Genomic DNA, 27,886 nt, shown 5'->3' with positions numbered 1-27,886 from the left:
CCACTACCTTTCCAAGTAACGTCTCCTTGTTTATGAGTCAGCTTGTGATGTTGTTTCGCTTTCTTTTCTGTTTTTATTGATGTCATGCAAAGGTAAATAAAAAGCATTTATTCTGAGTGTTAGCAAGAGCACCCCATCATCATATAAGTTAGCTTAAAGTACACATGATGTAGGTACACATTCTTCAATGTTCAACATATGTTACAGTGAGCATGAGAGAGACAGAAAGATGTCATTTATATTAAACAATAAGAGAAAAACACACTGGATGTGGGAATAGTTCAACATTTGATGGTGTGACAAACAGAAGAGGTTGGGGTCACTGGACAGCAACTGTATGAGCACAGGGTTAAACACACATTAAGAGTGAACCCTGCAGTCTCACAAACCCCTCCGTCCATGACATCAAATATAAACCAAGCAATGTTCATTGTAATTGAGTTCAGCTAAAACACATCCATGAACAACACAGCACATCTAAAAGCCCTAAACATGAAGAGAGTAATGCTTAAAGAAATTCAAGTAAGACAAAGTGAGTGTTATCCAGGAATCCGCTGTGGAAGACTAGAATTTGTGTAAAAATCAAACATAACTCCACATATCACAGGTGAACGGAAGTAAATGAAGTAAAACAATGACATGACTGTTGAGTTCTTAAGAATCAAAAATAAATCCTGGCGCCCGTCCACAGTAGACGTGTTTTCTGACTGACACTGAAATCTACTGCAGCACAAAACGCAGAAGCACAAGTACAAAAGCAAAATAAGCACATTGCTTATTATACAAGCTGACTTTAATGCTCTACAGCATGCCTACTACACAGTGTCTACAGGACATCTACTACATTCACCTATCAACATGAGCACAACCAGAAACTGTAGTGTGTGTGTGTGTGTGTGTGTGTGTGCGCGTGTGTTTAAGGCCGTGTTCTCATGGCGTTTGAGATCCAGACCTCTTGAAGCTGCCCAGCAGACTCTGAACGCCTTTCTTCACCCGCCGTGCCACAGAATCAGAGGGGGGGCCGGGCAGACATGATCCACTGCCACCGCTGCTGGGAGGACGGGCATCCAAACACTTCTGATACCTCAACTGAGAGAGACAAAACAATCATCACCAATTCCACTTGAACAAACATGATGGTGTGATTATCACAGGGATGAAAACTGATATGAATCTCTGTTTGAGGCAGGGCTGGAAATCCGTAGTATCTGTAATTCATTTTTGACGTGGTAATAAGCATATTTGTCATGTCACTGTTTTACATTTATGTTCAGACTCGTGTAGGCATAGTGTGGCCAGTCCCTGAACTACTAACATCTGAACTACTAACATCCTGATTTAGAAGCGCAGCATCATTTGTGTCACCATCTGTTTGTTAAAGAGCAGTGATCAGCACTATTGAGCCGCAGCGGCTCCCTAACCGTGGCCACAGACACACTGCAGATAAATTGGGCCGTCACTTCCCCTTTTGGTCCTTAATCCTGGTCTGTACAGTGTTCGGTATGACCTCCAAGGTTCAATGGGTGTATGTGAATTTACGCTTAAATGATTCTGTGCGCTTACTGACACTGTGAACTGGCTCTGTCTATGTGCTGGTGGTCAGGCGGTGAAGCGAGACTGAATGCAACACGAGAAGCAATGTTCTGTTGAGTATAATGCTGATGAACAGACGAGTGCTGGCATTATTGTATGCCTTTTGTACTAAAGTGATCATGTCCAAATTTGGCACATCAAGAATGCATTTTACACTGCATAGGAAAGCAGCACGTTGGCGTTGCTCTCAGCACATGCAGAAAGAGCTTCTACAGCATCATGAAAAAGTCTGTTTAACCAAGGTCATGCCTTTCGGACAGCTACTTACGTCTTAGCAAGAGCGCCTCCGGGCAGCTATTTAGCATGGCATTTCTTCTCATTTATTGTAATGGCAGTGACGCACCTTGTTCATATATTATCTTTGGCCTTCCCATTGAGCACACAATTACTTCCGTTACAGCTTTTGCATCACGTCATTTTAAATACTCTGATGCGCAAAACCTCTTCAAGAAGCGTATTTTATGGCATGGTGATGAACCCTTAACCAAGAACTGCTGTGAGAGGCCAGTGTAAATCTTTACATTTATTCAGTACACCAGGAATTTGTACAAGTTGATTTTTGCTTAAAGATATTAAAATAAGTAAAATAAAATAAAATAAAGAGAATTTCAGTAAAATCGTTTTTGAAAAAGAATGTGCCGAAGCCATCGGAACCGACCTGAAAACGTTTCCTGTAGCTCAGTGGAAAGAATATGGTGTTAACAACGCAAGGTTCTGGGTTTGATCTCAGGGGATTGCACATACCTATGTATAAATGTATAGGACAATGCAATGTAAGTCGCTTTGGATAAAAGCGTCTGCCAAATGCATAAATGTAAATGTGAAAAACAGAGGGTGGTATTGAACTGTGGGTGAGCCGTATTGATGCATCCCTACTACACACACACTTCGCTCAATTAAAGGATGTCAACATGCAGAAAGTGAAAGCCACATTTAGCAAAACTAGACAACGCAGTGTGTGAACGGAGCCCAACTCAACAACCAGCTGTTAATTATGTCTTTCGATGGTCATCAGACATTTGTCTTCATCTGTTGAGCTGCATCGAGAGAAGTCTTGACTTTGATACGGTTTAACACGGAGCTAGCCGTTCTCACGAGCCCTTCACTTGAGCAGCATTTATTACACCAAGAGATCTCACCTAAAGGGCCAAGCTTTATGATGTTAGACAGGTTAAGTTCTTATTCGCAGCTGGGATAAGTTAGAACGTAGCTATGGTTACCAGTGTGTCAATCATCACAATGCGGGAGTGACTACCTGTTCCGTACACACATGAAGAGATTGTTTAGGGAAATCTCTTCAACATTTAAATGAGCTTGTCACTCCTGAAGCTCTGCAGTGTGTAGGTGCATGTTCACACATTCACAGATGATGTACAGTACTGAGTAAAAGTCTTCGCCATGTTTTCACCCAAAAAAAATAGTTTTAAGCCAGTTATTGACATCTTTTTTTCCGGATGTGTGTCAGTAGGGAAAATCAGTTTTCATTTCCAAACATTCCTTTTGCCATTAATTATAATAATCCAGTGAGATATATGTCGGAAAACGTCTTTGTTACGTCTGTAACCTCAGTTCCCTGATGGAGGGAACGAGACGTTATGTCGAGAACGACAGATGGGCTTCTCCCTTGAGAACCAATTGACTACTATAGAAAAGTCCAATGAAATTTGGCGAATGAAATTTGCATGCTGGTCTCCGCCCCTGGATGTCCGGTATAAAAGCGTACAGCATCAATTTCCCTCTTGTTCTGAAGAGCCTGAGAGCCTCTCACGACTGTAGCAGAATACGATACGTGTTTGTGGCATAAGGGACACAACGTCTCGTTCCCTCCATCAGGGAACTGAGGTTACAGACGTAACCAAGCCGTTCCCTTTCTGTTGGTCTCTCTACGTTGTGTCGAGAACGACAGATGGGGTTACCTTTGGAAAACGCCACAACGCTGTATCGCCTTAGCTCTCTACTGGCAAGAGGCTGTCCGTCTCGGGTTTACACCAGGTAAGCGCAACTTCCTTAATTAGGGATGCGCTGCAGAGGCCACCTCCTACCCATGGGTAGGAATACGGTGGACATAGGTATGGTCTCGTCCTTAGAGGAGAACGCATGGAACGTGCGGGCTGAGTAACCGAGAGGTGGAGGTCAACCTGGGGAAGATCATGGGTTACCAGGAGTGGGAACCATTTCATGAGGATACATCAGACGGAACAGCCCACGGAAGGGGTGTTACAAACGTCCGGTAGCACTAGGTCCGGTTAGGGCTATCTGCGATAGTTCATATGGTGTCCCGGCCTAAGGGGGAAGGCTGCTCTGCCCAGCCAACCCCCAGGGGGTGCTTGCTTAGTGATGGATGGAATGCCTGTTCTTAACCAGTGTTTTGGGTAAAATGGAAGGTTGGTGAGATACCGGTTCTTAGCCATATGTTTGGGTAAGAAGAGGGGTAGATAGCACACTGACCTAACCTACTGGAGGGTGGAAAGGTGCTTTCGCAGGGATACGGCCCCCCTGATGCCTGTCCTACATGTCGCCACGCAGGACGTGTGCTGACATCGGGTTTACGCGAAGGTTGTTAACCCTTGCGAAGGTGTTTGGGTCTAGCCCAACCCGCAGCTCTACAGATGTCTGCTAGAGAGGCACTTCTGGCCAGTGCCCAGGAGGTGGCTATACCCCGTGTGGAGTGAGCCCTCACTGCCAATGAGCATGGGAGATACTGAGATCGGTATGCCGTCGTAACGGCATCCACGACCCAGTGCGCCAGCCTCTGCTTGGAGACAGCCTTCCCCTTCTGCTGTCCTCCAATACAGACAAGGAGCTGGTCAGAGCTACTGAAGCTCTGCGTGCAGTCCAGGACACAACACGATGGGGAGCGCCTGCAAGTTCACCAGTTGGCCTGGGAAGGGAGTAGTGGGAACTTTTGAGCCTCAGCTCTGAAAATCAAGTGCGGTTGGGCAGTGTGGCGCAACCAATAACACCTGGTACTCCTCTTCCCTGACCTTGCGCAGTGTCCGCGCAAGAAGGCTCATTGGGGGGGAAGGGGTACTTCCGCCCCTCCCTCGGTCAGCTGTGCGCAAGGGTATCCGTGCCGAGTGGGCCTCGGACAGGGAGTACCAAGCGACAATGGTGGTGTTGCGGGAGGCGAACAGGTTTACCAGGGCCTACCCGAACAGCATCCAAATGAGCTGGACAGCGCGGGGGTGGAGTCGCCACTCTCCGCGAGGCGTATACTGACGAGAAAGCACGTCGGCTGTCTGGTTCAGTTTGCCCGGGATGTGTGTGGCCTGCAGGGAACGGGTCACCTGTTGACTCCACCGGAGGAGGCGTTGAGCAAGTCGTGTTAGCTGCCGTGAGCGTAAGCCACCCTGACGATTGATGTAGGCCACAGCTGTAGTGCTCGGACCAGCACTTGCTTGCCCGAGAGGCCACAGCCTGCTCAGTGCAAGTAGTACAACGCACAACTCTTGGCAATTGATATGCCAGCACAGGCAGGGGTTCGTCCAACGCATAACAGATCTTGCGAGTGTGCCAAGATAAGCCAGTCGTTGAGATTGTTTAGTACCCGTACACCTTCCTCCCCTCAGGGAGATAGGGCGGCGTCCACGATCTCCGTGAAGACCGTGGGGACAGGGACAGACCGAAAGGGAGAACAGGTCAATTGCCACGAAACCAATCCTGACATGTGGTGGATGTCAGGATGCCCCCCTGCGTTAGCATCCTGAACTGAAGCTTGTCAAGGTGGTTTGTTCAGGGTACGCAGACCTATGGGGTGCGACCCGTCATCTTTCTTGGTAACGATGAAGTGCGGGCTGTAACCCACTGAACATCTTGGTTTTGAGGGACGAACTCGATGCCTGTTTCATCAGAAAGGTGGTGACCTCTACCCGAAGTACGGAGGCGTCCCTGCCTCTGAAAGAGGGACAGTTGATGCCCTGAAACTTGGGAGAGTCTCTAGCGAACTGGATCGAGTAACCAAGACGGTCCGTCCTCATTAGCCACCGAGACAGTGTGGGGGTCTAGCATCGTCTTCAAGTGCGTGCCTGAGGATCCGGGCGGTATGCCACCGCCAGTTGGGGAACATTCAGAAAAGCGAATCGGGGTGCAATGGGCCCGTGAGCACTTGGCTGGCGGGTTTACGTTTGCAGAGGTCCCCACATCACTAACGCTGCTATCACAGGCGGACTTCGGGGCCGTAGCCACCGATGTCACGGCCCGAGTTACAGACGAAATGGTGGCTGGTTCCCGTAGGAAGACAGCCACCCGTGACCGCAACTTCTGAATGACACTCTGCCCGCAGTGCGGGCAAGATGTGTCAACGAACGCTGCTTCAGCATGCTGAACGCCCAGACACCTAACGCAGCGATCGTGTCCGTCCCCCTCCTCGATGAGGGTGCCGCACCCAAGAGAACAGCGGGACATGCCGCGCTGGAGAATGCTCAGTCCTGAAAAGGATCTTTCAAAAAAATATCTAACACCTCTGGAACTGCCGAGACGCCCAGGGGAAGGTAGCTGCAGTGGGGATGATCCGCTGCTCTACGTCGTAGATCCGCCAATGTAGAAGAAGAATTTGTTGAATTCGTTTCGTGCGTAGTCATGAGCGAAGGCTCTGAAGAACAAAAGGTAAATGAATCCTGCACGCCGGCTTCCTTTTATACCGGACATCCGAGGCAGAGACCGGCATGCAAATTTCATTCGCCAAATTTCATTGGCCTTTTCTATAGTAGTCAGAGTTGATTGGTTCTCAAGGGCACAACGTCGAGAGACCGACAGAAAGGGAACAGCTGGTGTTCCTGGTGTCAATAACACAATTTTATTGGAGTGGAAATTGGAACGTGTGGCTACACAGTGCTGTATGTTCATGTTTCTGTGTCTATGAGAATGACTGTGACTTGGAGGTTTTTGGAAACACTGGAGTGACCTGTGGACCGCTGCGCTACACAGAGAGACCTCACATCCTGACATTGATTTAGTTTATCTTTCAGTTTAGTAGAATGGTAGTGTTGTTTGTTTTGCTCTTCCTCCGCTGTCTCTGCACACATGACGTGTGTGCTCTCTGAACACTGCACCGCTCTCACTCTTGATTAACACCTTTTTGTTCCCATCACATCACATTATTATTATCAGTATTATACAAACTAACTTTAAAGAACCCTTTTGATATATTTAAATCAATGCAAATGGCTAAATGTGAAGTACAATGCAATGTAAGTCCAAATGTGTCTGCCAAATGCATAAATGTAAATGATTGATTGGCCCTCTAGTTTGAGGATTGTTGCCACTACAGGTGGAAGACTCTACGTGACGACTTGACATTTGTTGTGGAAATGGTTTTACACAATCTGCAAAAGACTGGTGAGGTCGGCATTGACCGAAAATAAAGTAGTGTATGATGGACAGGATATTCAGAACTCAGAATCCAGCAGAGCTTCTTTACAAAGATGGTGATGATAATGCGAGACTAATAAAGTTCATCCAGAAATCACAAACAAGTTTTCATTGATTTCTGTGTAAATTGTGTGTTTGTGTGCTCACCATACAGGCGGCCTGCACGGCCTCGCTCAAACCGGCGGCGTTGGGATCGCACCAGAACATGTGACAGATGAAGTCTCCGGGCCCCTCGGCCATGATGAAGGCAAACGTGTGCGCGTCCTTCCCCACGCCCATAAACGACAGGAAACGCACGCGACACTCGTGAAGAACTTCCTCCGTCTGCGTGGGTGACAGATCAGGTCATTACTGATGAGGGATGTGGTCAATACAGCGTTTGATCAGAGTTACAAATGATCTGCATTTTGCGTCTGACCGTGGCTGTATTTCGTTATTGGTGCTGCTAGACCTTAGTGCTGCATTTGACACCATTGACCAAACATACTACTACATAGACTCGAAAATTACGTCGGCATTAACGGAATAGCATTGAAATGGTTTAAGTCTTATTTATCTGACCGTTTTCAATTTGTAGCAATAAACAATGAGGTATCCCGCAAATCACAAGTCCAGTACGGTGTACCACAGGGCTCAGTCTTGGGGCCTCTGCTCTTCGCATTATACATGCTACCTCTAGGAGATATAATAAAGCGACACGTAATTAGCTTTCACTGCTATGCTGATGATACTCAACTTTATATTTCCTCGAAGCCTCATGAAACCCAGCAGTTCCATTGAACAAAGGATTGCATAGTTGACTTAAAAATGTGGATGAGTAACAATTTTTTACTACTGAACTCGGACAAAACAGAAGTGTTACTTACTGGACCGCAAAGCGCCATACGTAACAACCAAGAATACTGCTTAACTACTGACTGATGCTCCATAAAATCCTTGTCGTAACCTAAGAATCTTGGCGTTGTATTCGACAGTACTCTGTCATTTGAGAGTCATGTCGCCAACACCTGTAAAATTGCATATTTCCATTTTAAGAATATATCTAAACTACATCATATGCTGTCACTGTCAGATGCAGAGAAATTAATTCATGCATTCATGACATCAAGACTAGATTACTGTAATGCACTTTTAGGTGGTTGCCCTGCAGCCCTATTACAAAAACTCCAACTGGTTCAAAACGCGGCAGCTCGAATTCTTACACGTACAAAAAAGTATGAGCATATAACCCCGGTTCTGTCAACCTTGCACTGGTTACCTATAAAGCATCGCATTAACTTTAAGATCTTGCTTATTACCTATAAAGCCCTACATGATCTAGCACCGCAGTATTTGAATGAACTTCTATTACAGTCCTCCACATACATTATGCTCTCAGGCGTCCTGTCAGTTGGTAATACCTAGAATTTCAAAATCAAGTGCAGGTGGTAGATCGTTTTCTTATCTAGCGCCTAAACTTTGGAATATTCTTCCCTGCACTGTCCGGGAGGCAGACACACTCTGTCAGTTTAAATCTAGACTAAAGACGCATCTTTTTAATCTTGCATACACTACACTCCATAATATTAATCCTCAAAGGATTTAGGCTGCATTATTTAGATCAACCGGAACCAGGAACACATCCAACAACAAAATGATGTTCTTGTTGCATCAAAGAGTGCAGAACAGTACTCTACTCTCAGCCAGTCTTGTCTCTTTGTTCTAAGGTTACCACAGGATGCAGTTCATGCCCAGACCTGATGGCAGAGCTGAGAATGGGCAGCGGTGACCTGACAAGAGCCGAGATGATAGAACTGGATAAAGGGCGCGGCGACTTGACATGATTTCACTAAAAAATTTAAAATGCTATTACATTGTTAATGATAATCTTAAATCTATAATTGACCTTATTAGTAAGTTTATTTATTTTTTCTTGTTGTGCAAGTACTGTTGAGCTTGTGCAGAGGCAGCAGCTTTTGCCAGAGGGGAACTGGAATCCCCTGGTTGGGCCTGGGTTCTCCTGAGGTTTTTTTTCTCGATTGGAGTTTTGGGTTTCTCGCCAGCATTTGCATATTGTTTTGCACTATTTGCCTGGCCGGGGGGGCTGCTTTAGAATTCAGAAGTTAGACATAATTAATATCGCATATAAGAATTTATAGTCCATTTATTATTTGACCTGTGGTTCTCTCTCCTTTATCTCAAATGTGTGCTTTCATTGTGTGTGTGTGTTTGCGTGTGTGCGTCTATGTCAATGTGTGTAAGTATACATGCATATTGTGTGTGTGGAGCATGTGTATGTCTGTCTTTTCTTGTTTTCACCTTTTTCTTGTTTTTACAGGTATATGCCTTTAGTTGTTTTTCTTGTATTCAATGTGTCTCATGTACAGCTGCTTTGTAACAATGAAAATTGTAAAAAGCGCTATATAAATAAAGTTGAGTTGAGTTTGGTTAGGACTACACAATGACGCTACTCTTACCTCAGACTTCAGGATAGTGAGCGTCGCTGACGCCACGTTCACCGTCACAGGTGTCCACTCATCTTTGTCTTTGCCGCCGAGGGCCGTCTCCAGAGCAACGTTAATAATGTCCATGCCTGATGATCAGTTAGAGTTTAATCAAGAAGTAAGAGAACCAGTTGCTCATTCGTTCAGTGTCACTTGCAAGGATGAGAATGAGTGATTTCTTTGAGGAATAAAGCGAGATGGTCTTACCTACTGGTTTCGCCACTGCAACACAGCTCAAGTATCGCACGTGAAAACCTTGGACGACTTCATTCTTAGGTACTGGAAACTCTGCGGAACAAACAAGAGGAATGATTTTAGTTAAGGGTTAATACTCATTGATAGTGTAAGGTTTCTTTAAGTGAACTCTCATGAAGGGCACAGACGGGTGATGTTAGGGTGTGTTTATAAAAGCTGCTTAATAATCTGTATGAAACTAATGTTCAGTCCTGTCTGTGAAACCGCCTCATTGACACTTGACTACTGTCTGTCATCATCACTTCTGTTCTCTTTTCACTCTGTAACCCATAATATTACATCATTGTGTTTGAAGGACTTTGATGTTGAGTATAATATAATATGAATTATGTTTATGTATTTTAATAAGGTTTATAATAATTATAATCATGTATTCTTTGTCTCTTTATGACTTTAAGTTTGATTACTTTCTGTATGTAAGTGTGCATGTATTTACAGCCGCAGAAAAAAGGAAGAGACCATTCCAAATTTTCACTTAATTTCTAGATGCATTGTGTTCATTCCAGTGCAGTATCTGTTGCGTTTCAACAAAACCAAAGCTTAGGAGTGACATAAAGTCATCCATCAGACCGACATCATGCCAAGACACATGAAAACTTTGAGAAAAATCCTGGTTATCACATAAAATATCATGTTTGAATTTCTCCTAAGTACATGTAAAAAATGAGTCTGCACTTGTTTTCTTTGCTTTATTTGAGGTCGAAAAAACACAGAGCATCTTTTCTGCTATTTCCAGCATTGATCCAGTTTTTATTTTCTGCAAATAAATGTTATTAGAAACACAATATTTTTTTTTTTATATTGAAGTTTACAGAATGAACCCTGAACACATACCTAGAAATAGTATAAACGGTCTGTCATTTTTTTCTGTGGCTGTTTATACATCTGCTTTGATTAAAAATTAGGGATGCACCGAATATTCGGCCAACGAAAATTTTCGGCCGAAAATGGCCAAAAAGTGCATTTTCGGTTTTCGGCCGAAAGACTTTTATCACCGAAACAATACGGATGACACAAACAGATACCTCTCCTTTGATGCATCTGCAGCGGACGTTATTCCTTTAATCGCAGCACTAAAGCGTCTCCTAAACTGCATTCACCCTCAGAGCTCTAGAGTGCGACCATTATTCCTTTACGTGTGTGAACCAGAGGTCACGTAATCCGACAGATTCTTTGTCATTGACAGATTTTTTTTTACCAGTGACGCCGTCATTCTGCCAGATTACAATGAGGGCAATTTGTAAACACCCGTTTCCCTTCAGCGGGATATGCTCGTGAAGCGATCTGCGTGTCGTTGTCATTTGACTGACTAGACATGTGATGCGATTTGGGAAAACCCGTCGGATGTCACGCTGGGACACGGGAAAGACAGTTCACCTATCAAAGTAAACCACTTAACATGAAGAATGAAGAAGTATTAATGCACATTTCCCGCCAGTCCTGTGTAAACTATGGCATGCAAAGTTTTTTATACAATGTTTTCGTGAGATGACAGAGCTCCGTGTCTACAGCACCAGGAGTTTTGCCCACTCCACTGCTCATGCGAGCCGGACCGCGATCGCAAAATATACAAGAGATGATCAAAAGTCCAGACACTATGCACATGATAAACAACTTAAAACTTGCTTCACTGCTTATTAGTTGTTGTCCGTAATGTTTCCTCGTGTAGTGATAATGGCAGAGCTCTCGTTCTTTAAATGTGCGCTGCACCATTTTCCTTACTTTCGTTTTATTCCAACGGTTTTGTACAGTATTTTTATAGACTTCAACACTAGGAAATGTTTTTTTTACTAAATTGTTATTAGAGTAAGTCTCTTACCACTGTAAAGTGATTTTTACTTGTGATATTGGACTGTTGGGCTTTTATTTTCATAACTTAACTTTAAACACGTTTTTCTCCAAATTCCGTTCATGAACATCATAGCGCTTCAGGCGACAGAATAAGTTGGTTATTCTATTCTTACGCTACTTATTATCAACTTTGCACATCTGCAATTCTTGGTGCATTTGTTGTTGTTAAAGTTCTACAGTTAACATATGGGCTATGGGAGTCTTTGTTTGGATACACTATTATGTTGAAGGCCTACAGAGAAAATATTGTTGTATCTTTAAGCAGTTGCACTTGTTCTGAATAGACTTTCTTGTAGTAGTCCTACAGAGAAAAATGTAAAATGCACTTGACCTAAATGCACTTTGTTTTCATGAGAGAACATTTAATTGTACAACTTTTCAGCAGGCCAGTACCCTGTACATTATTATTTAATATACACATGAGTGGGGTCAAGTTAAACATCTTAGTTGAATTTTATTTTATACTGTGCATTGTTGCAATGTGCTAAATAAATATTTGCAAAATTTGTAATTGATTTATTCTTTGAAACTTTAATTATGCAATTGCAATGCCTTGATTTTAGTAAAGTTAGTACACAGTAATAGCCATAAATGCAAGGGTACTAATAATTGGCCAAATTTCTTTCGGTGTTTCGGTTTTCGGCTTTCGGCCTTGGTTTCCTCTTTTTCGGTTTTCGCTTTCGGCCAAGAATTTTCCTTTCGGTGCATCCCTATTAAAAATGCTTTGAAATGGTAGACATTCTGTGTAAATTCACTTTAAACTTAAATTGTTGTGTTGCACATAAAACCCTATGCTAGCCCATTCAAGTTATGAAGAAGAGCTAGAACTGTTTTCTCAGTAGGGTTGAATGTGTATGTATTACCCTGGAAAGAGACGTCCACGAGTCTGGAGGAGTCAGTGTTTAATCTGGGGGAGGATTTTCTCTGGGCCATGATCTACATACACACAGAGAGAGAGAGAGATCAGAAACTACCTTGAATCTATACAAGAACTACCATGTGCATAAGTCTATCAACTTTCACTGAAGGTTAGAGTATTTTCTCCAGATCACGCTCTCATGGTTAATGCAGTTTTATTCAGCGAGGTGCTGACCTGAGAACAGATGTGGTGCATGCAGGTGGCGATGTTCTTAGCAGGTGTGTCACAGCGAAACACGTGACACTTCAGCACATGAGTCACTTTATCTCGGGCCACATACGCGAAATCCCTGCCACAGGACACAGGACACAGATTCACAAGGATGAGAAAAACTCATTAAGTGGTCTGGTTCTGCAAAACACACATGGTATTTTCAATAAATTCATCTACACAAAGCATGTTTCTTTTTGTAATCCGGATACAAATAGATGAATGAAAGAAATGCTGCTTTTGAAATGACAATGGTTCTATTTTCATAGTTTACAAACCGAGCTATCACAGTCAGAAAACAGGGAGTGTAAGTGTGAAGGAAGACTGATGGCTGGCCGGTTTGAATGTGACTGGGGGGATTTGTACAGATGTAAATCAGGTGTCAAGTTCATTAGTAGTGGTTAAAATGTCCATGTGAAAAATGTGTCACAAATTGGTGGTTTGACAGGCGCATGAATTAGGCTTTTGTCAGTCTATCTGAAATCCTATTTTACAACAACAGCACAAATGCTTATGTTGTATGTGAGCGGGGAAAATATCTTTCATCTTCAGACATCACGCATCACTCCTCTCTCTACTAGGGCTGAGTTTCACTAGATTTTTTATGTTGCACCCCTCGGTCCTGTAGATTCTTCCTCTACAATATCAGGAAAATTAGACCTTTCATTTCCGAGCATAACCTCTACAAATGATCCAGAATGCGTGTGCGAGTGGTCTTCAATGAAGTGAAGAGAGCACACGTCACTCCTCTCTTCATTAAGTTACATTGGCTCCCTATAGTCGCTCGCATCAAATTCAAGACTCTGCTCCTGAACTATAAGACCACCAGTGCTTCGGCACCCCCTTCATCACCATCTTCATTCGCTAATCCAGAAATATGTACCTGCCAGATCCCTACGCTCTGCAAACGGACGACGTCTTGTGGTGTCATCCCAAAAAGGTAAAAACTCGCTCTCACGAACCTTCTCTGGATCGGTTCCACATATTCTGCCTGCTGCTACAAGATCAGCAGATTCTGTGGCCATCTATAAGAATCGTCTGAAAACACATCTCTTCCGTCAGCACCTGACTGATCATTTCTGATTTCTATATCTTTTCTACAATATCTAATCAAAAATAATCAAAAAGCTGGCTTAGATAAACTAAACTTGGCTCTGTACACTGTGATAGTTTTTTTGCTCTTATGCCTTTTGTTGTCCTAATGTTTGACCAAATTGCTTCCATTGTTTACCCAACTTGTCGCTAATGATAAAAGCGTCTGCTAAATGACTACATGTAAATGTTGCCAGTGCCAAATTGATACTTTACAAACTTTTAAAGTCTAAAGTGTACGTAAATATACCAATAAATACAAAACATCGAACAAGCTACCTACCCCACAACAATGACAGAACCCAAAACCACTTCTGAGCAAGTGAAAGTGAAAGTTGCATGCACTCGCTCCTCATTTCGTGAGTCAGAATATAGCAAAAACAACACGGACACTAACGTTACAAGAACCATGTGTTTTCTTTGTCATTTTGCGGGCAATCATGTGCAGGGCCAGCTTCTTATGTCTGTTTCAAAAAGGGCTGTGCAAAAATATCACAATATTTATTTTTCACGATAGTGTATTGATAGTCCAGCCTCTACTACCCATAGATTTTTAAATCCTGTTTTAATGTCCTAATACAGTTGAGACGGCCATTGCCTCGAGCGGGAGTGAGTTTTCAGATCTGATGTGTAGATGTGCTTTGATTTCACAGCCGTTGTGTTTACAGTGCGCATGAAACACATGTTCATTGTGATTTCAGGGATGTTCGACTGCCGTGTTTGTGATGAACACAAAGCCTTTAGAGTGCCAAACGTCTGCGCATGAGTCAAATGTATGACACTTCAACCTGTGTCATTTCTGTCAGGCATTTGTTTACTTTCTGTCATATTATATCACGACAATGTAGAGGAAAGGCACAGAGTGTTTTAAATGGTTGGATAACGAGGCACAAGACTATAAAGTTGAGAAAGTGAAAGTTTGTGCTCCGCTGCCAAACAACAACTGCAAGTAATAAAACCTTTCGTCTCCTAAAATGCAGTCCAAAGTGTGCATGAATTGACATAAACACTAATAAACTGAAGACCAGCAAAACAAAAGAACATTGAATGGATGTGTTGGTTTAAATGGTTTACTGGTATGTGATGTATTCTATCGGTGTCTATTGTTGTTAGAAAAATACCTCAGGTGGTCCAAAGCAAGTTTCTATTTTCTTTTTACATTTTTTTTTTTTGAAAAACGATTGCAATGTCATGCAACATGTATCGCATCGAATATCTTGTATTGTGACCCATCCGACGCAATATGTATCATATCACAAGGCCCTAGTTTCACACATTAGGGGGTCTTGTAAGAGTCTACTGAAAGAAGGACTGTACCCTACCTTTCCCTGAGATCCAGAATGCAGCAGAAGAGACAGAGATGAAAAACAATCATTCAACACATCATCTAAAGCCATAATCTCAAGCTGTAAGTGATGAGAAGAAAAACGCTGCTGACCTGCCGTCATCACGGCCGACGCCCCACACACGGATGCTGACGATTGGCTGAGAGTGCAGGACCATCCGGCTGTCCGGCTCCAACAGATTCAGTGTTTCATTCTCCAGAAAGAGTAGCATCTCCTTCCCCTACACAACATCAACATGACAGCTGAAATCCTGGATTCTGATTGGCCAGTAGTTGCTGTCAGAACTCAGGACAGCAGACAGTGTTATGATGATGATCAGACACAAAGCTCAAGAGACAAACACACCATCATCTCACTCATCTATGTTCTCTGGAAAGGTTAAACCCTGTGTGAGCACTGGAACATCACTTTCAGCTGTTGTTATCTGGGAATAACTGACTCGACCAATCAGAATTCAGTACTTCACAGAGTCATGTGTAAAACAAAAAGGTGACGTGCAGCGTGTACATCTGCTTCAAACATGCTCATCCAATGAGAATTCAGAGTGTCAACAATCCAGCTCTGACATTCATATGTACTTACCTTGCCGAAGATGGCGTCCTTGTCGTCCAGATGTTGTTTCTGATAAGAGAGCTGTCTGATGCAGTTATTCACAGCAACACTACTCCTGCCAGGAGCCATCTCCTCCTCTGAGATCTCCAACCAACCCAGAGAACGCACCGAGAAACACTGCAAAACAAACGCTTCAGTTATCAAGACATCCGCTTGTCAAAACCAAAGGCTGAAAAGCGATTGACATTCCAATCAATTTCTAGCACATGTTCTGGCAGCTCAAATTTGGGGCTGGCTTTTGTTGAAGTGGGCGGGTTTTATTGAGCCTTTGGGCTGGATATTGTCCACCAAATCTGGCAAATCTGGTGAACCGCCTGTCACTCAGCCTTAGCCTATGCCAATTAATTAAATAATCCCCAAAATCAGCTGATAAATCAGTCTACCTGTTACATTTACTTTCAGCATCACCAGATACAGGCATGTGCCCCAATCCCCCCAAAATACTCTTAAATTTTAATAATTACATCTTCCCTGATTAAAAAAGGCAACTATTTGGCAAAGATAGATATTTTTCACTTAATAACCAAACTATTATGATTACAGAATTCTGACTGGCAATTTTGATATAAGAGGTTGAAAGGTTTATTAGTTAAATAGTCAACTAAACAATATCTAATCAAACTGGTTGATGTTTTGTGCAAATATCTTCTGCTAGTGTCAAATAAGATGACATTAACAAATGGCATACCTGAAGTATTTTTTTTACTTTTAATTTGAAATTGTAATAATATTGTAATTGTAATCAGTAATAATTCATTAAACAATAATTGAACGAAACTTGAAGAATACTGTGGCCTCCAGAGATTTGCGCGATGCAAATTTCGTCATCAGAATAGTCCGAGTGTACTGCAAACACACCACAGGAATTTGGTTACCATGGCCACGCATGGGCATTCCATTTCTTGCAGTAGTTGGTTTAACCACCAGGTGGCAACAGTGTCCTGAGAGCATGGATTCAAGGCCGTAGAAGAGCGGATGATTTGAAGGATGTATATTTTTGCGAGGCTGTGCGTTCAGAAGAAGTATACCACAGGCGTTATTCAACTAATCATGAATTATTTTGGCATTGATTGATTCTTTGTATTTTTACAATGAATTAAAATATAGATTTTTCCCAATTTTAAAGGGGATGTGCAACGGTGTTTCATGAATTCTGACTTGACACTGTTAAACGTGCTGTCTTCTCATGCTTGACATGGTTCACCTGTCACAAAAGTTGGACAGATGAAGTAGTATTTCTGTGCTCAATACACTCCCGTAGCGTTCAGATACAGTTGGTTTCGTAAAGTTTTTTTTGAACCCGAAAATCTGTTTTGTAAAAAAAAATTGTGGTCCCGTACTCTCATAAAAAAAGCAAAATTAATTTGTAAATCTTATTTTTTGTGAAAAAGTCTGGGATTTCATATGGCCCAGCTCTAGAAAAACAGTGATGGACGTGATGTGCGGAGCATAGAAACATCAATGTACGGTGAGAGTGATTCAGTGATGTCCTGTATCTGCCCACACGCCCCAAACTTTGAGAAGCGCTGCATTAACACATCCTGCATGTGTTTCATTGTGTGTCTGTGACATGAAGAAACACATCACGTAGGATGATGTATGTGCTAGTGCATGGCTCTCTATCGGAAGCATGTAGTGGGCGGAGACACTGAAGTCTTACACTTCCATCAATTAATCAGGGGCACGAGCCCTGTGTCATGTGTGTGTGTGTTTGTACCTTTGATTCATCCTCACTGCTCACGCTAGTCTCCTCCTCCTCATACTGAGAACAACTGCACACAACACGAGAATCACACAACACCATCACCACTCTCGCTCATACACACCTAACAACATTCAATCCACCGACGGCTCTTGACCAATCGGTTGGAGAAGCAGATGTGACATCATCAGCTATTGTTTTGAATGAGCGTGTGTGAGGGTGTTTGTGTACCTGAGATGAACGGAGGCGTAACGCAGAGTGGCTTCCTCAAACTCTTTCAGACTGTCATCGGAAGGTCCGTCTTCCTTCTACACAAGAAAAACAAATCCATTCACCACAACACAAACCCATCTGTGAACATCACCCACCACTTCATTTCCCCTTTGCACTACTGCTCTCCTGAAAGCTGCTTTAGAATGGAACCCATCGCATCGCACAAAAATCTCCCCAAAGAAACAGAAGATAGTCATAAGCCCACCTGCCAGAGCTCTTCATCGCTGAAGGCGTTTGGCCGTGAAGCATCGTTCCACATCATCTACAGACAGAGAGGATTGTTTCAAACTCAGAAGCTGTATCTCAGTTTATTGAGATAAGGTTTGTTGAGCGTAATACCTGCGGCTGTTCTGCGGGCGACGTGCTCTCCTCCAGCGGCCCGGGCGGCTCCCACTGCGTGGTTCCTGTGGGAATGTGCCAGTAGTATGTGCCGGAGGTGTCCTGCACCCGCATCCATCCGGAGGGCAGTTCAGAGTCTGTTTCAAACGCGCTGCCGTCCCAGTACGACTCTACCAGCGAGAAGGACGCAGGTGCCAGTTTGGTTACTGTGAACAACTCAATTGCTAACGGAAGAAAAAACAGCAAGCTTCTTACCCGGCTCTCCATCCGGCGTGCTGCTGGCGGTGCTCCCCTGCGACAGCGACATGCAGCTGGAGTCCTCATCGCTGTGAGCTCCGTTCTTAGCCAACAGCAAACAAACGTTTCTGACGGCACCTTCACCCTCTCTCCTCTGAACGTCATCCGCAGAAACATTCTCCTCCTGCTCGGGCTGGTCTCTCTTGGGCTCCTCGTGTTTCTCCTTCAGGTCGTCAGAGGAGTAAATGAGGAGCGCTTGGTCGTGGCTCCAGTCGTGCAGCTCGGAGCAGAGAGATTTCAGAGCTTTGTTCTTCTCTTGGTGACGCCGCTGGGAGTTCTGGTTGGGGTTGGTGTTGTGCTGTTGAAGCAGATTCTGATTCTGGTCCTCTTTCATCCACTTGCTGTTGCTCTCACCATCGTTTCCCTGCTGCTCGTCGTCCAGGCCTCCCATGATGCCTCGCGGGGGCAGGACACTTGTTGTGGTGTTTGTGTGGTTCTTCAGGCAGAGGTCAAGTGTGTTGTCGTTCAACATCACACACACACACACACACACACAACTGCTGGAACGAAACAACGCATCAAATGACAAAATGATAATCACGTCACGAGACTATGAAAGATATAGAACAGAAGTTACTACTCGCATAAACATGGACGCGTCAAAGCTTTATTGAGTGCGATTGAGCAAATATTAACCGATTAAAGAATATAACGTACACCATAATACGCCGTGTTAATCGTGTGTATACTGACGTGACCATATCTTTCATGACGTGACCATATACAGACACGTCAACCCTTAAACTGTATTATTAGTACGTTATTACTACACTTATTATTACACTGGTGTTATTGTCATAGTTGTAATTAAATCCAGGGAGCGTGTGAAAACAACGTCTCTATCTGATTCACATTCGTTCGCGATACCATCACGAAATAAAGGCGCGTCGTTATAAAACGCTCACTCACATTTGATAGTCTGTCGATCACATCGGTTAATCCTCAAAATCAAATCCTCAAAGCATCAACACCGTTATTCAGCTAACATTGCTAACGCTAGCGGACATCACGCAACTGACGTCAAGGACACTGACGCTGACGTAGGCGCGTTCACGTGGGTTGCGAAGGGTTGTGGCTAGAAGAGATACAGCTACTGCCGGAAGTGATGCAAAACCTGTAAAATTACATCTACCCCAAACTAACCCTAACGCTAACCATACTATAATAAAAAATTGCATTTAACTCTTGTCAAACACGATGAAGTGCGCATGCCCAGTGGAGGAAGCTGTATGTATCCCTTTCTAGCCATAACTTGCGCGATAGAAGAAACGAAGCTTTACAAAGATTCGAATCTAATGAACCATTTGCGAAGCGTTCGAAACACTGCTGGACCAACTCGTGTAAAAGCATAGAAGATGTGCAAAGACATTTTACAAAACACTGACAAATGAAAAATTCTCACAAGTTGAATCCTTTTGTCAAATACAATTCCAAAAGCATTGAATAGCCTGTTTATTTTTTTGTACATATCCATTAATCATTAGCAACAAAATGTGATTTGTATTAACAAACAGGTTGTAGGGTTAGTTTTGTGTCTAACTCAGCCAGTTCAGAGTTAAGGTTAGATGGTTTTTGTACTGTATACAATCCCAAAAGCACTGGTTTGATCAGCTTGACTTTAATGAGATTTCACAGACTGGAACACAAGTGTGTGTAAATAAAGTCATTTTGTTGTGATATATTATTTCTAAATAGACCCATCCTGCTAAGAACTGGAGATCATCACAGAAACTCTAGTAGTTTATATTAGTGTGGCTTTATCAAATGACAAAAAAATCATAGAAAACACCAATCCAATCAGTAAGGAGGGAGAGATGGCCGGCTGGGCCAAGATGTCCAGCACAGCAATCTGTGAATTTATACCCCCAGCCAACGTCTCTGAACTTCCAAATACTGAAATTAAAGAAAGAAACAAAACATACAGAAAGAAAACCAACTCAAATAACAAAACTAATCAAAAGATCACAACCAATAAACAAAATTGGAAGCAATCAGTATTAAATGAACACGGAAGCTTACAGTCACCCGTCCATGTACACTGTACACTGGAAGCAAGAATGACTTCGAATAACAACAGTCGTTGTTTGTACTTGCACATCAGGGACTGATGGAACTCTCCCTAGGGCCTCTCCAACTGGTCTGGGCAACCGGTACACATTTGATTGTTGGCCAGAAGTAGGCCTCCTTGACCTCCAGAGGCAACTCTACGGATAAACCTGGTGGTTGCCCTACATTTACCTCCAGATCAGGAGAACGGCTAACCCCTTCCACTGTACGCGAAGCTGACCTTACTGTGGGGGAAGAAATACCCTCTGGCAAAACAGATCTTGTGCACCATCGAAAGCTACCTGCAGCCTTGCCTGATGTTCCACAATCCAGTCATGTATTTCCCCTTTAGCTGGGTTAGAGACTCCACCTAACAGGAAGTCTACGGGAAGCCGTGGCTCCTGACCAAACATCAAAAAATGGGGTGATTCTCCAGTAGCCTGGTGCAGAGTGGTGTTAAATGAGAAGAGCACCTGAGGAAGACATGACACTCAATCCCTTTTCTTAGAAACTGGCAGAGTACGCAATAAATTATGCAAAGTCCTATTGAAGCGCATCACTGACCATTTCGAGCTGGGTGGTATGGTGTAGTGCGAGACTTCTCTATCCCATACAGCAGACAAAGTTGCTGGATTAAGAATGACTTAGTCACAACCCTTATCCAAATAAAGTCTCCCTGGGACACCAAACTTGTAAAACCATTCATTCACCAGCACTTGAGCTACAGTTTCAGCCTGCTGATCTCGAGTAGGGACAGCAAGGGTAAACTTTGTGAAAACATCTGTCATAACAGAACATTCTCCAACCCTGACCGAGAAGTTTCTAACGATGTAAAATCTATAGCCAAGATTTCATTTGGTCGGGATGCTAACAAATGCCCCATGAAACTCTGGGCCACTGGTTCAGAAACCTTGGCCCTCTGGCACCGCTCACACTCCTGGCACCATCGGGCAACCTCTGCCGTCATACCTGGCCAGCAGCATCGCCGACGCACCAATTCTGTGGTGCGTTCAATGCCTTGATGCCCATGTTCTTGGTGCAGTCCCCTCAAAATGTCACCCCGCGCCCATCCCGACGGACGTCAGTCAACTTCGTTCATTTTCTGGGACTTATAAACTATTACAGTCGATTTATCATCAGTGTTAGCACCCCTCAATGTTCTTCTGTGCAAAGGGTGATGCATTCGATAAGGCGAAAGAGTTGTTGTTGTCACAGAGAGTTTTTACACATTATGATCCATAGTTACCGATCAGATTGGCCTGTGATGCATCGCCATACGGTGTTGGAACCGTCATCTCACACATACTCCCAGATGGGCAGGAAAGGCCAATAGCCTTTGCATCGAGATCGCCGAGTAAGGCGGGGCAAAACTATGCTCAAATTGAAAGGGAGGCACTTGGGATTGTCTTTGGAGTAAGGAAATTCTACTAATATTTGTACGGCCGAAAGTTCAGGGTTCAGAGAGGGTTGCTCACAGACCACCGCCCGCTGACAACAATCTTCAGTCCAACAAAAGCCATTTCATCTATGGCTGCGGCTCGGATGCAGCGCTGGGCTTTGTTGCTGGCAGTCTACGATTATGATATCCAGTATAGAGATAGTCCACACCACTGCAATGCAGATGGGTTATCACGACTACCCCTGCTACCGCCTCCCAAGTCAAACAGGATTCTGTAGAGTTGCTTCAAATAAAGCATCTTGATTCCTTGCCAGTGCTGTGTTCAGATGTTTGTAAGGAAACCAGATCTGACTCCACTATAACACAAGTATTGGAGTTGGTGGCTACTGGACGTTTCCCACAAGTCACAGATTCAAACAATGTGCTTGCCCCGTATGTGAACAGGAAAGATGAGTTGACGATGCAACTGGGGTGTCTTATGTGGGGTTGGAGAGTGGTCATTCCACCTAAGCTGAGATCCAGGGTAATAGCAGAATTGCACTCGGGGCATCGGGGTAACGATGAAGGCAGTTGCACGAAGTTATGTCTGTTGGCCTGGTATTGATGCTCAAATTGAACAATTGTCAAAAACCTGTCACTCATGCCAACAGACAGAAAAGGCTCCTGGTCCATCACCATTACACCCGTGGAACTGGCCAGAGTCACCGTGGCAACGCATACATGTGGACCTTGCAGGTCCATTTGAAGGACACATGTACTTCGTAGTAGTGGATGCTCACTCCAAATGGCCTGAGGTGTGTGTGATGGAATCAACTACATCTACTAAGACCATTCAGGTACTGAGGGGACTGTTAAGTTGTTATGGACTTCCAGAAGTGCTCGTTAGTGGCAATGGACCTCAGTTTACTTCGGATGAGTTCCAGACATTTCTCAAGGCTAACGGAGTGACACACACACACACGTTCAGTACCCTTTCACCTGGCTACAAATGGCTTGGCGGAGCGCTTGGTTCAAACATTCAAGCGTGCACTGCGTTGTTCTAAGGCAGTGGTTCTCAACTCCAGTCCTCAGGCCCCCCCTGACAGAATACTTTGGATTTCTCCCTATTGAACACCTGAACAAGTTAATGAGATGATGAAGTGATGATTGAGTCATTAATGATGAACAGGTGATGTTAACAAACACAATCACTAGAATAAAAACCATAATAGTGTTGAGCTTTCATTAAGTGTGGCTCTTACACTTGATTTATTATGTTACATTTTTTGCTAGCTGAAATAGTTTGTTTCTGAAGCATATTTATAAGAGCCTGACAAAAGACAAAATTATTTTGTCCTGGTGTTGGTAATAGCTGTGCAAATGTTGGTTGATTTTTAGTGTGTCACGATATCTGTCAGACTTAAATCCCCCTTATTTGTATCTGTCTTATAACAATTTAAGAAGGTTTCATTCCAACAATTTTGTCTTTTGTATGGCTGTTCAGAAACACACTATAACAGCTGATATAAAAAATAAATCAAGGGTAAGAGCCCCACTAAAGGACACATTATTATGGTCTTTGAACTTACTTATGATGTTTTCTTCAGCGATTAACATCACCTGTTCATCATTAATGATCAATCATCACTTCATTATCTCATTAACTTCTTCAGGTGTTCAATAGGGAGACATCCAAAGTATTCTGTCAGGTGGGGCCTGAGGACTGGAGTTGAGAACCACTGTTCTAAGGGGTCAACTTCAATGCAACAAAGGCTGGACACCTTCCTACTCGCATACCGAAACTGCCCACACGCTACCACGAAGGAATCGCCAGCCATGTTGTTTCTGCATCGCAGATTGCGATCTCGTTTAGACATGTTGAAGCCTAATGTTGCCTCTGTGGTTGAAAAAGCACAAAGTAAGCAGTGTCAGCAACGGCAAGTGCATGCTAAAGACAGAACTTTTGCGGTGGGTGACAAAGCACTGGTGCGTGATTATAGGAGGGGAAAGAAGTGGACACCTGGTGTTGTTTCAGCAAAGACTGGCCCTGTGTCATATACTGTTGATATGTCAGATTGGGAATCGAACCTGGGTCTCGCAGGAGCACTACCTCAGCGCCACAAGGTGGTGTGTTTAGATTCAGAATGCAGAGACTTTACTTATCCAAAAATATCCGACCAGGAACAGGCAAAAACAAAAACAAAGAAACAAAATAAATCCAGGCAAAAGTCAAAGTCCATAAATCCAGACACAGGAGGCAAACTCGTAATCCAAGGAACAGGCAAGAAAAGGTCGGTAACAAGCAAGAAAAGGTCGGTAACAAGCAAGAAAAGGTCGGTAACAAGCAAGAAAAGGTCGGTAACAAGCAAGAAAAGGTCGGTAACAAGCAAGAAAAGGTCGGTAACAAGCAAAAATCACAGGTGGTAACTACTCTGTAGACAATTCACAGAGTGGCTAGTCAACAGGACTGTACCAGTGTCAACTCAAGACATAGGCATCTTAACAAGGTTCAGGTGAAACCAACAAATCAATAATGAGAACATGTGACAGGCATAAAACAAAAAAGAAGCAATGAGGACCCCACATGGCCAAAAAAAGAACAACAGTCACATAATTCATGACAGTTGATGTGGGACTTTCAGTTCAGTGGAGGCGTCATGTTGATCAGATGTTGGCAAGCCTAACTAACTGTGACAATGGAGATGAACTGGGACCAGAGGTCAAGGATGTTCGTGAGACAGATCCTTGTGAACATTCGGTGTCAGAAGTAGTATCACTTCCGAGTTCCGAACCAGTCCAGACTGGGTCGACACAGCCTGTGGTTTCAATCCCAAACGATATGGTGGAGGTGTTAGGTTCTCCACACAAAGAGACTAAGAGATACCCTGAATGTACCATTAAGCCCCCAGTATAGTTTAGCCCATAAGGTTCACCTAGGAGGTATAAATCGTATACATTTTGGACAGCTATGTTACTAAGTTTGGTTTAAGAGGGTAAACCCAATAGTTAATCTATTGATTGCAATAATGTTCATTGACAGTTGTTCTATATTTATGGTATTACTAGAAGTACTGTGTTACATAGGTGTTTAATTGTGTCATGCAATATATATAGAAGAGTAACTAAAAAGAAAAAGAGAAGATACACCTTTTGTTTATGTTAAGTGTACGTAACATGGCTATTGAATTGGGTACAACAACATTGTGTGGGGAGGAATATGTGATATATGCACTTAATGTCTCTATGCACTTGAGGGAGCTCGAGCGCATCCCTTTGTATGTTGTACCAATATATAAAGAAGAAGTCTGAGTTCTTCTCAGCGTATTATTCATGTTATATAAAAGAGATAAGAACACAACACTGTTCATGTTTTGAAGTGTCATCTGACTCATGTTCACAGACACGTCTGAAGCTGAAATGATCTGATCTGCACTTAAACCCTTTTTCATAGTCGAGACCGAGTCTAAAGTGTCCCACTAAGACGGTCAGGACAGAGACAGAAAAAGAATCCTCTTCAAGACCACATACTTTATTTGTTATGATCAAAAAGAATCAAATGAGGTAATTTTATTGACTTTAGGTAAAGCAATTTTGTGTCACATAAAGCGGAAGAGCAACTTCAGATGTTCAGTCTTTTTATGGTAGTTTATTACACGGCTGGTTGGAATGCTTGATTCTGATTGGCCTGTCGCCACGTTTGCAGGTTCATCATTCCTAGATAATAACCACTCAAAACTAAAAAGACACGGTGACCCGGACGCAGCAAATCATTTTGACAGGTTTTTTGGACAAATATAAATATATCTGACATATATATAACATTTATCACATTATATTTACACATGATTAATCCTCAGTTTGTTGACTGGTCAGTCATAACTGCTTTGAATCAACATCACTTTTGAAACCACAATTAATGTTGAGAGTTTCAACAAAAATCATTATTGTGATCAGTGTTTTCTTCACTTGGGTTCTTGATTCTTGTGTTTAAACGTTAGGTTCTCATTGTCTGTTAGAACAGGGTGCTAAAATACAGTTGTTGTGACTGAGATCATTGAGATCAGGTGATAATGATTGTAGTCTTCCTTCAATGTGTGATTGATTTCTGATTGATTGTGGTGTGTTCTGTGAATTGACAGAGAATACACACAAATAAAACTTAAAATCTGTGAATCAATCAGACATCAAGGTTCAATGAAACTCAACAACAAGACAATCAACAAAAGAAAGCTTCATGCAAAGCATGCTGGGAAACATCACAGTACAAAACTCATTCATGACTCCCAGCATGCATTGCAGATGATCTGAATGAGTCTGATGATTGTCACCGTCGAGTGTTCATGTCAGGAAAATGTTTGTTTTAATGTGTGGCAGTATTTTAGTGTTGTGAGGCAGAAGACTCAAATCAGTCATCGACGACATTGAGGATTATTTCACATCTCTTTACAGCTCGACGCCCAAAACAAAAGTAACCCAGTCAAAGAGGAAAGAGAATGAAAGAGTCCAACTAGAGCAAACATGTCTGATTCATCAATGCTTTTGTTTGCAGGGAGAAAATATCATCAGACTCACTCGAGACCGACAATAACATGAGGCGAGTGCAATGAGCAAGTCTGAGTGACAAGACAAGTCCCAGACTACTGAATAACATCTCAAGTCTGAACTCAATACTACAGTACTGGTCACGGCCAAACCAGCTCAATCCACTGCCTAAAATAACAAAGAATTCATGTCTAAACTGAACATCTTTTCCTTCACCGCAGCTCCACATCACATCAGATGATATACAGTATATAAATATATATGAATGCAATATTGCTGGAGTATGAGTGTGATAGTACTCTATATCTTGTGCCTTTGGCCCAATCACATCCATGCTTATACATATGCTGGTTAGATGGTACTGCCGCCAGCAGGGGGCGATCAAAGATCATTGGACGTGTGAGACACTCGGTGTAGATCAATCACAAACAACATCACAGTTTCTGTGAAACTACTTTCTTCCGCCATCATACAGTTAAACAATTCTCCCTCACTAAATCTTATCTGACACGTCTCTTAAATGAGTGATGTAACCGTTTGTCACCTGGCAAAATGTTTAGCTTTTCCTTTTCTTGTCAGGCCATTCTGCTTTGCCTTGTTCGTTTCAGATTTATTTCTGTTGACGTTTTACTTGTTTGATCACAATCCTTCACAAGTCCTTTTTCATTTCATTCCCTGCTTGACATTTCTGATCTACACCAGTATCTGATAATGGCTACAATTCTTTATCGCAGTTTCTTTATCGTCATGTTTTGACTGATTGTCGTTCTTTAATCACTCCAAAGAAGATGGAGTCCGCTGGCCTGATGGAAAGTCATCATTAATGTTGTGCTCATTGAAGATGGACAGCTTGATTGTCTGACTCATGAGATTGGTTTGTAATAAATCTACAGCATGGAGACAGTTCCGAGGCAGTCAGTGGTGACGTACATCGCTAAGCTGTTTGTGTGTTTGTTTGTGTGAGGGATAGGCGTCATGGTCATACCTGCCACGCAACATAACTTCTTTTGACACACACATGGAAAGACAGAGAGCTTGACATTTCAGATCTCTGCATGACTCTATAAGGTGTGGTCATCCAAAACAAATCATAAAAATGAAAGATTAAGACACAATGATGTGTGATTTGTTCTTCAGTCAGAGTTATGAAGCTGATGTGATGGAAGAGAGCTTTCCCTCTGTCAATGAAAGGGTCTTAAGGAGAACCTGAGAGAGACCATGGGCTTCAATAATAACCCATTCATTAACAGCCCACACAGATTCAACATTTAAGTCATGGTTCAGCGTCTCGTGTCTTATGAGCAGATGTCAGATTTGCTTGATGTGATGTGAAAGCTGCTGTGAAGGAAAATATTTTCACTTTCATCTTGAATTTCTGATGTATTTACAGGCAGTTCTGGATTGAGCTGGTTTGGGCGTGACTGATGACATCATTGGGTTATTTAAAGTGCAATGAACGGCTGTAAACATCAATGCATCAACCCTACATATTTATTCTGACTGAATCAGCCATTCATGAGAACAATTCAATTCAATTTTATTTATATTTTCACAATGTGCATTGTTCGCCCTCACGCC

General features: G+C 42.9%; 1 protein-coding gene across 2 annotated transcripts; it reads right to left on the bottom strand.

Annotated features, from left to right (window-relative positions):
- Positions 1–93: 93 nt before the first annotated feature.
- apbb1 (amyloid beta (A4) precursor protein-binding, family B, member 1 (Fe65)) lies at positions 94–19,406 on the bottom strand. 2 transcript variants are annotated; one of them, XM_056736092.1, is made up of 14 exons: positions 19,252–19,406; positions 18,301–18,839; positions 18,046–18,215; positions 17,912–17,968; positions 17,665–17,741; positions 17,449–17,503; positions 15,702–15,848; positions 15,212–15,339; positions 12,646–12,760; positions 12,416–12,488; positions 9,654–9,734; positions 9,420–9,535; positions 7,111–7,287; positions 94–1,089 (listed from the first exon to the last, which is right to left on the bottom strand). In XM_056736092.1, exons 2-14 carry the CDS (start codon positions 18,812–18,814, stop codon positions 931–933), a joined length of 1,869 nt encoding a protein of 622 aa, XP_056592070.1. In that variant the 5' UTR covers positions 18,815–18,839; positions 19,252–19,406; the 3' UTR covers positions 94–930. The 2 variants fall into 2 exon arrangements, with proteins under 2 accessions (XP_056592070.1, XP_056592071.1); XM_056736093.1 differs by having other exon boundaries at positions 18,301–18,842; positions 19,252–19,405.
- Positions 19,407–27,886: the final 8,480 nt, after the last annotated feature.

This window comes from Triplophysa dalaica, chromosome 22 (assembly GCF_015846415.1).
Source record: "Triplophysa dalaica isolate WHDGS20190420 chromosome 22, ASM1584641v1, whole genome shotgun sequence".
Taxonomy (NCBI): Eukaryota; Metazoa; Chordata; class Actinopteri; order Cypriniformes; family Nemacheilidae; genus Triplophysa; species Triplophysa dalaica.
This window is presented reverse-complemented; position numbering and strand designations above follow the sequence as displayed.

Coding starts and splice junctions, on each gene's coding strand:
- apbb1 (XM_056736092.1), bottom strand. CDS start 18,814: ATGTTGAACGACAACACACTTGACCTCTGCCTGAAGAACCACACAAAC. Junction 17,969..18,045: donor CGCCCGCAGAACAGCCGCAG/GTATTACGCTCA, acceptor CTCTGTCTGTAG/ATGATGTGGAACGATGCTTC. Junction 15,849..17,448: donor GCAGTGAGGATGAATCAAAG/GTACAAACACAC, acceptor TTTGTTTTGCAG/TGTTTCTCGGTGCGTTCTCT.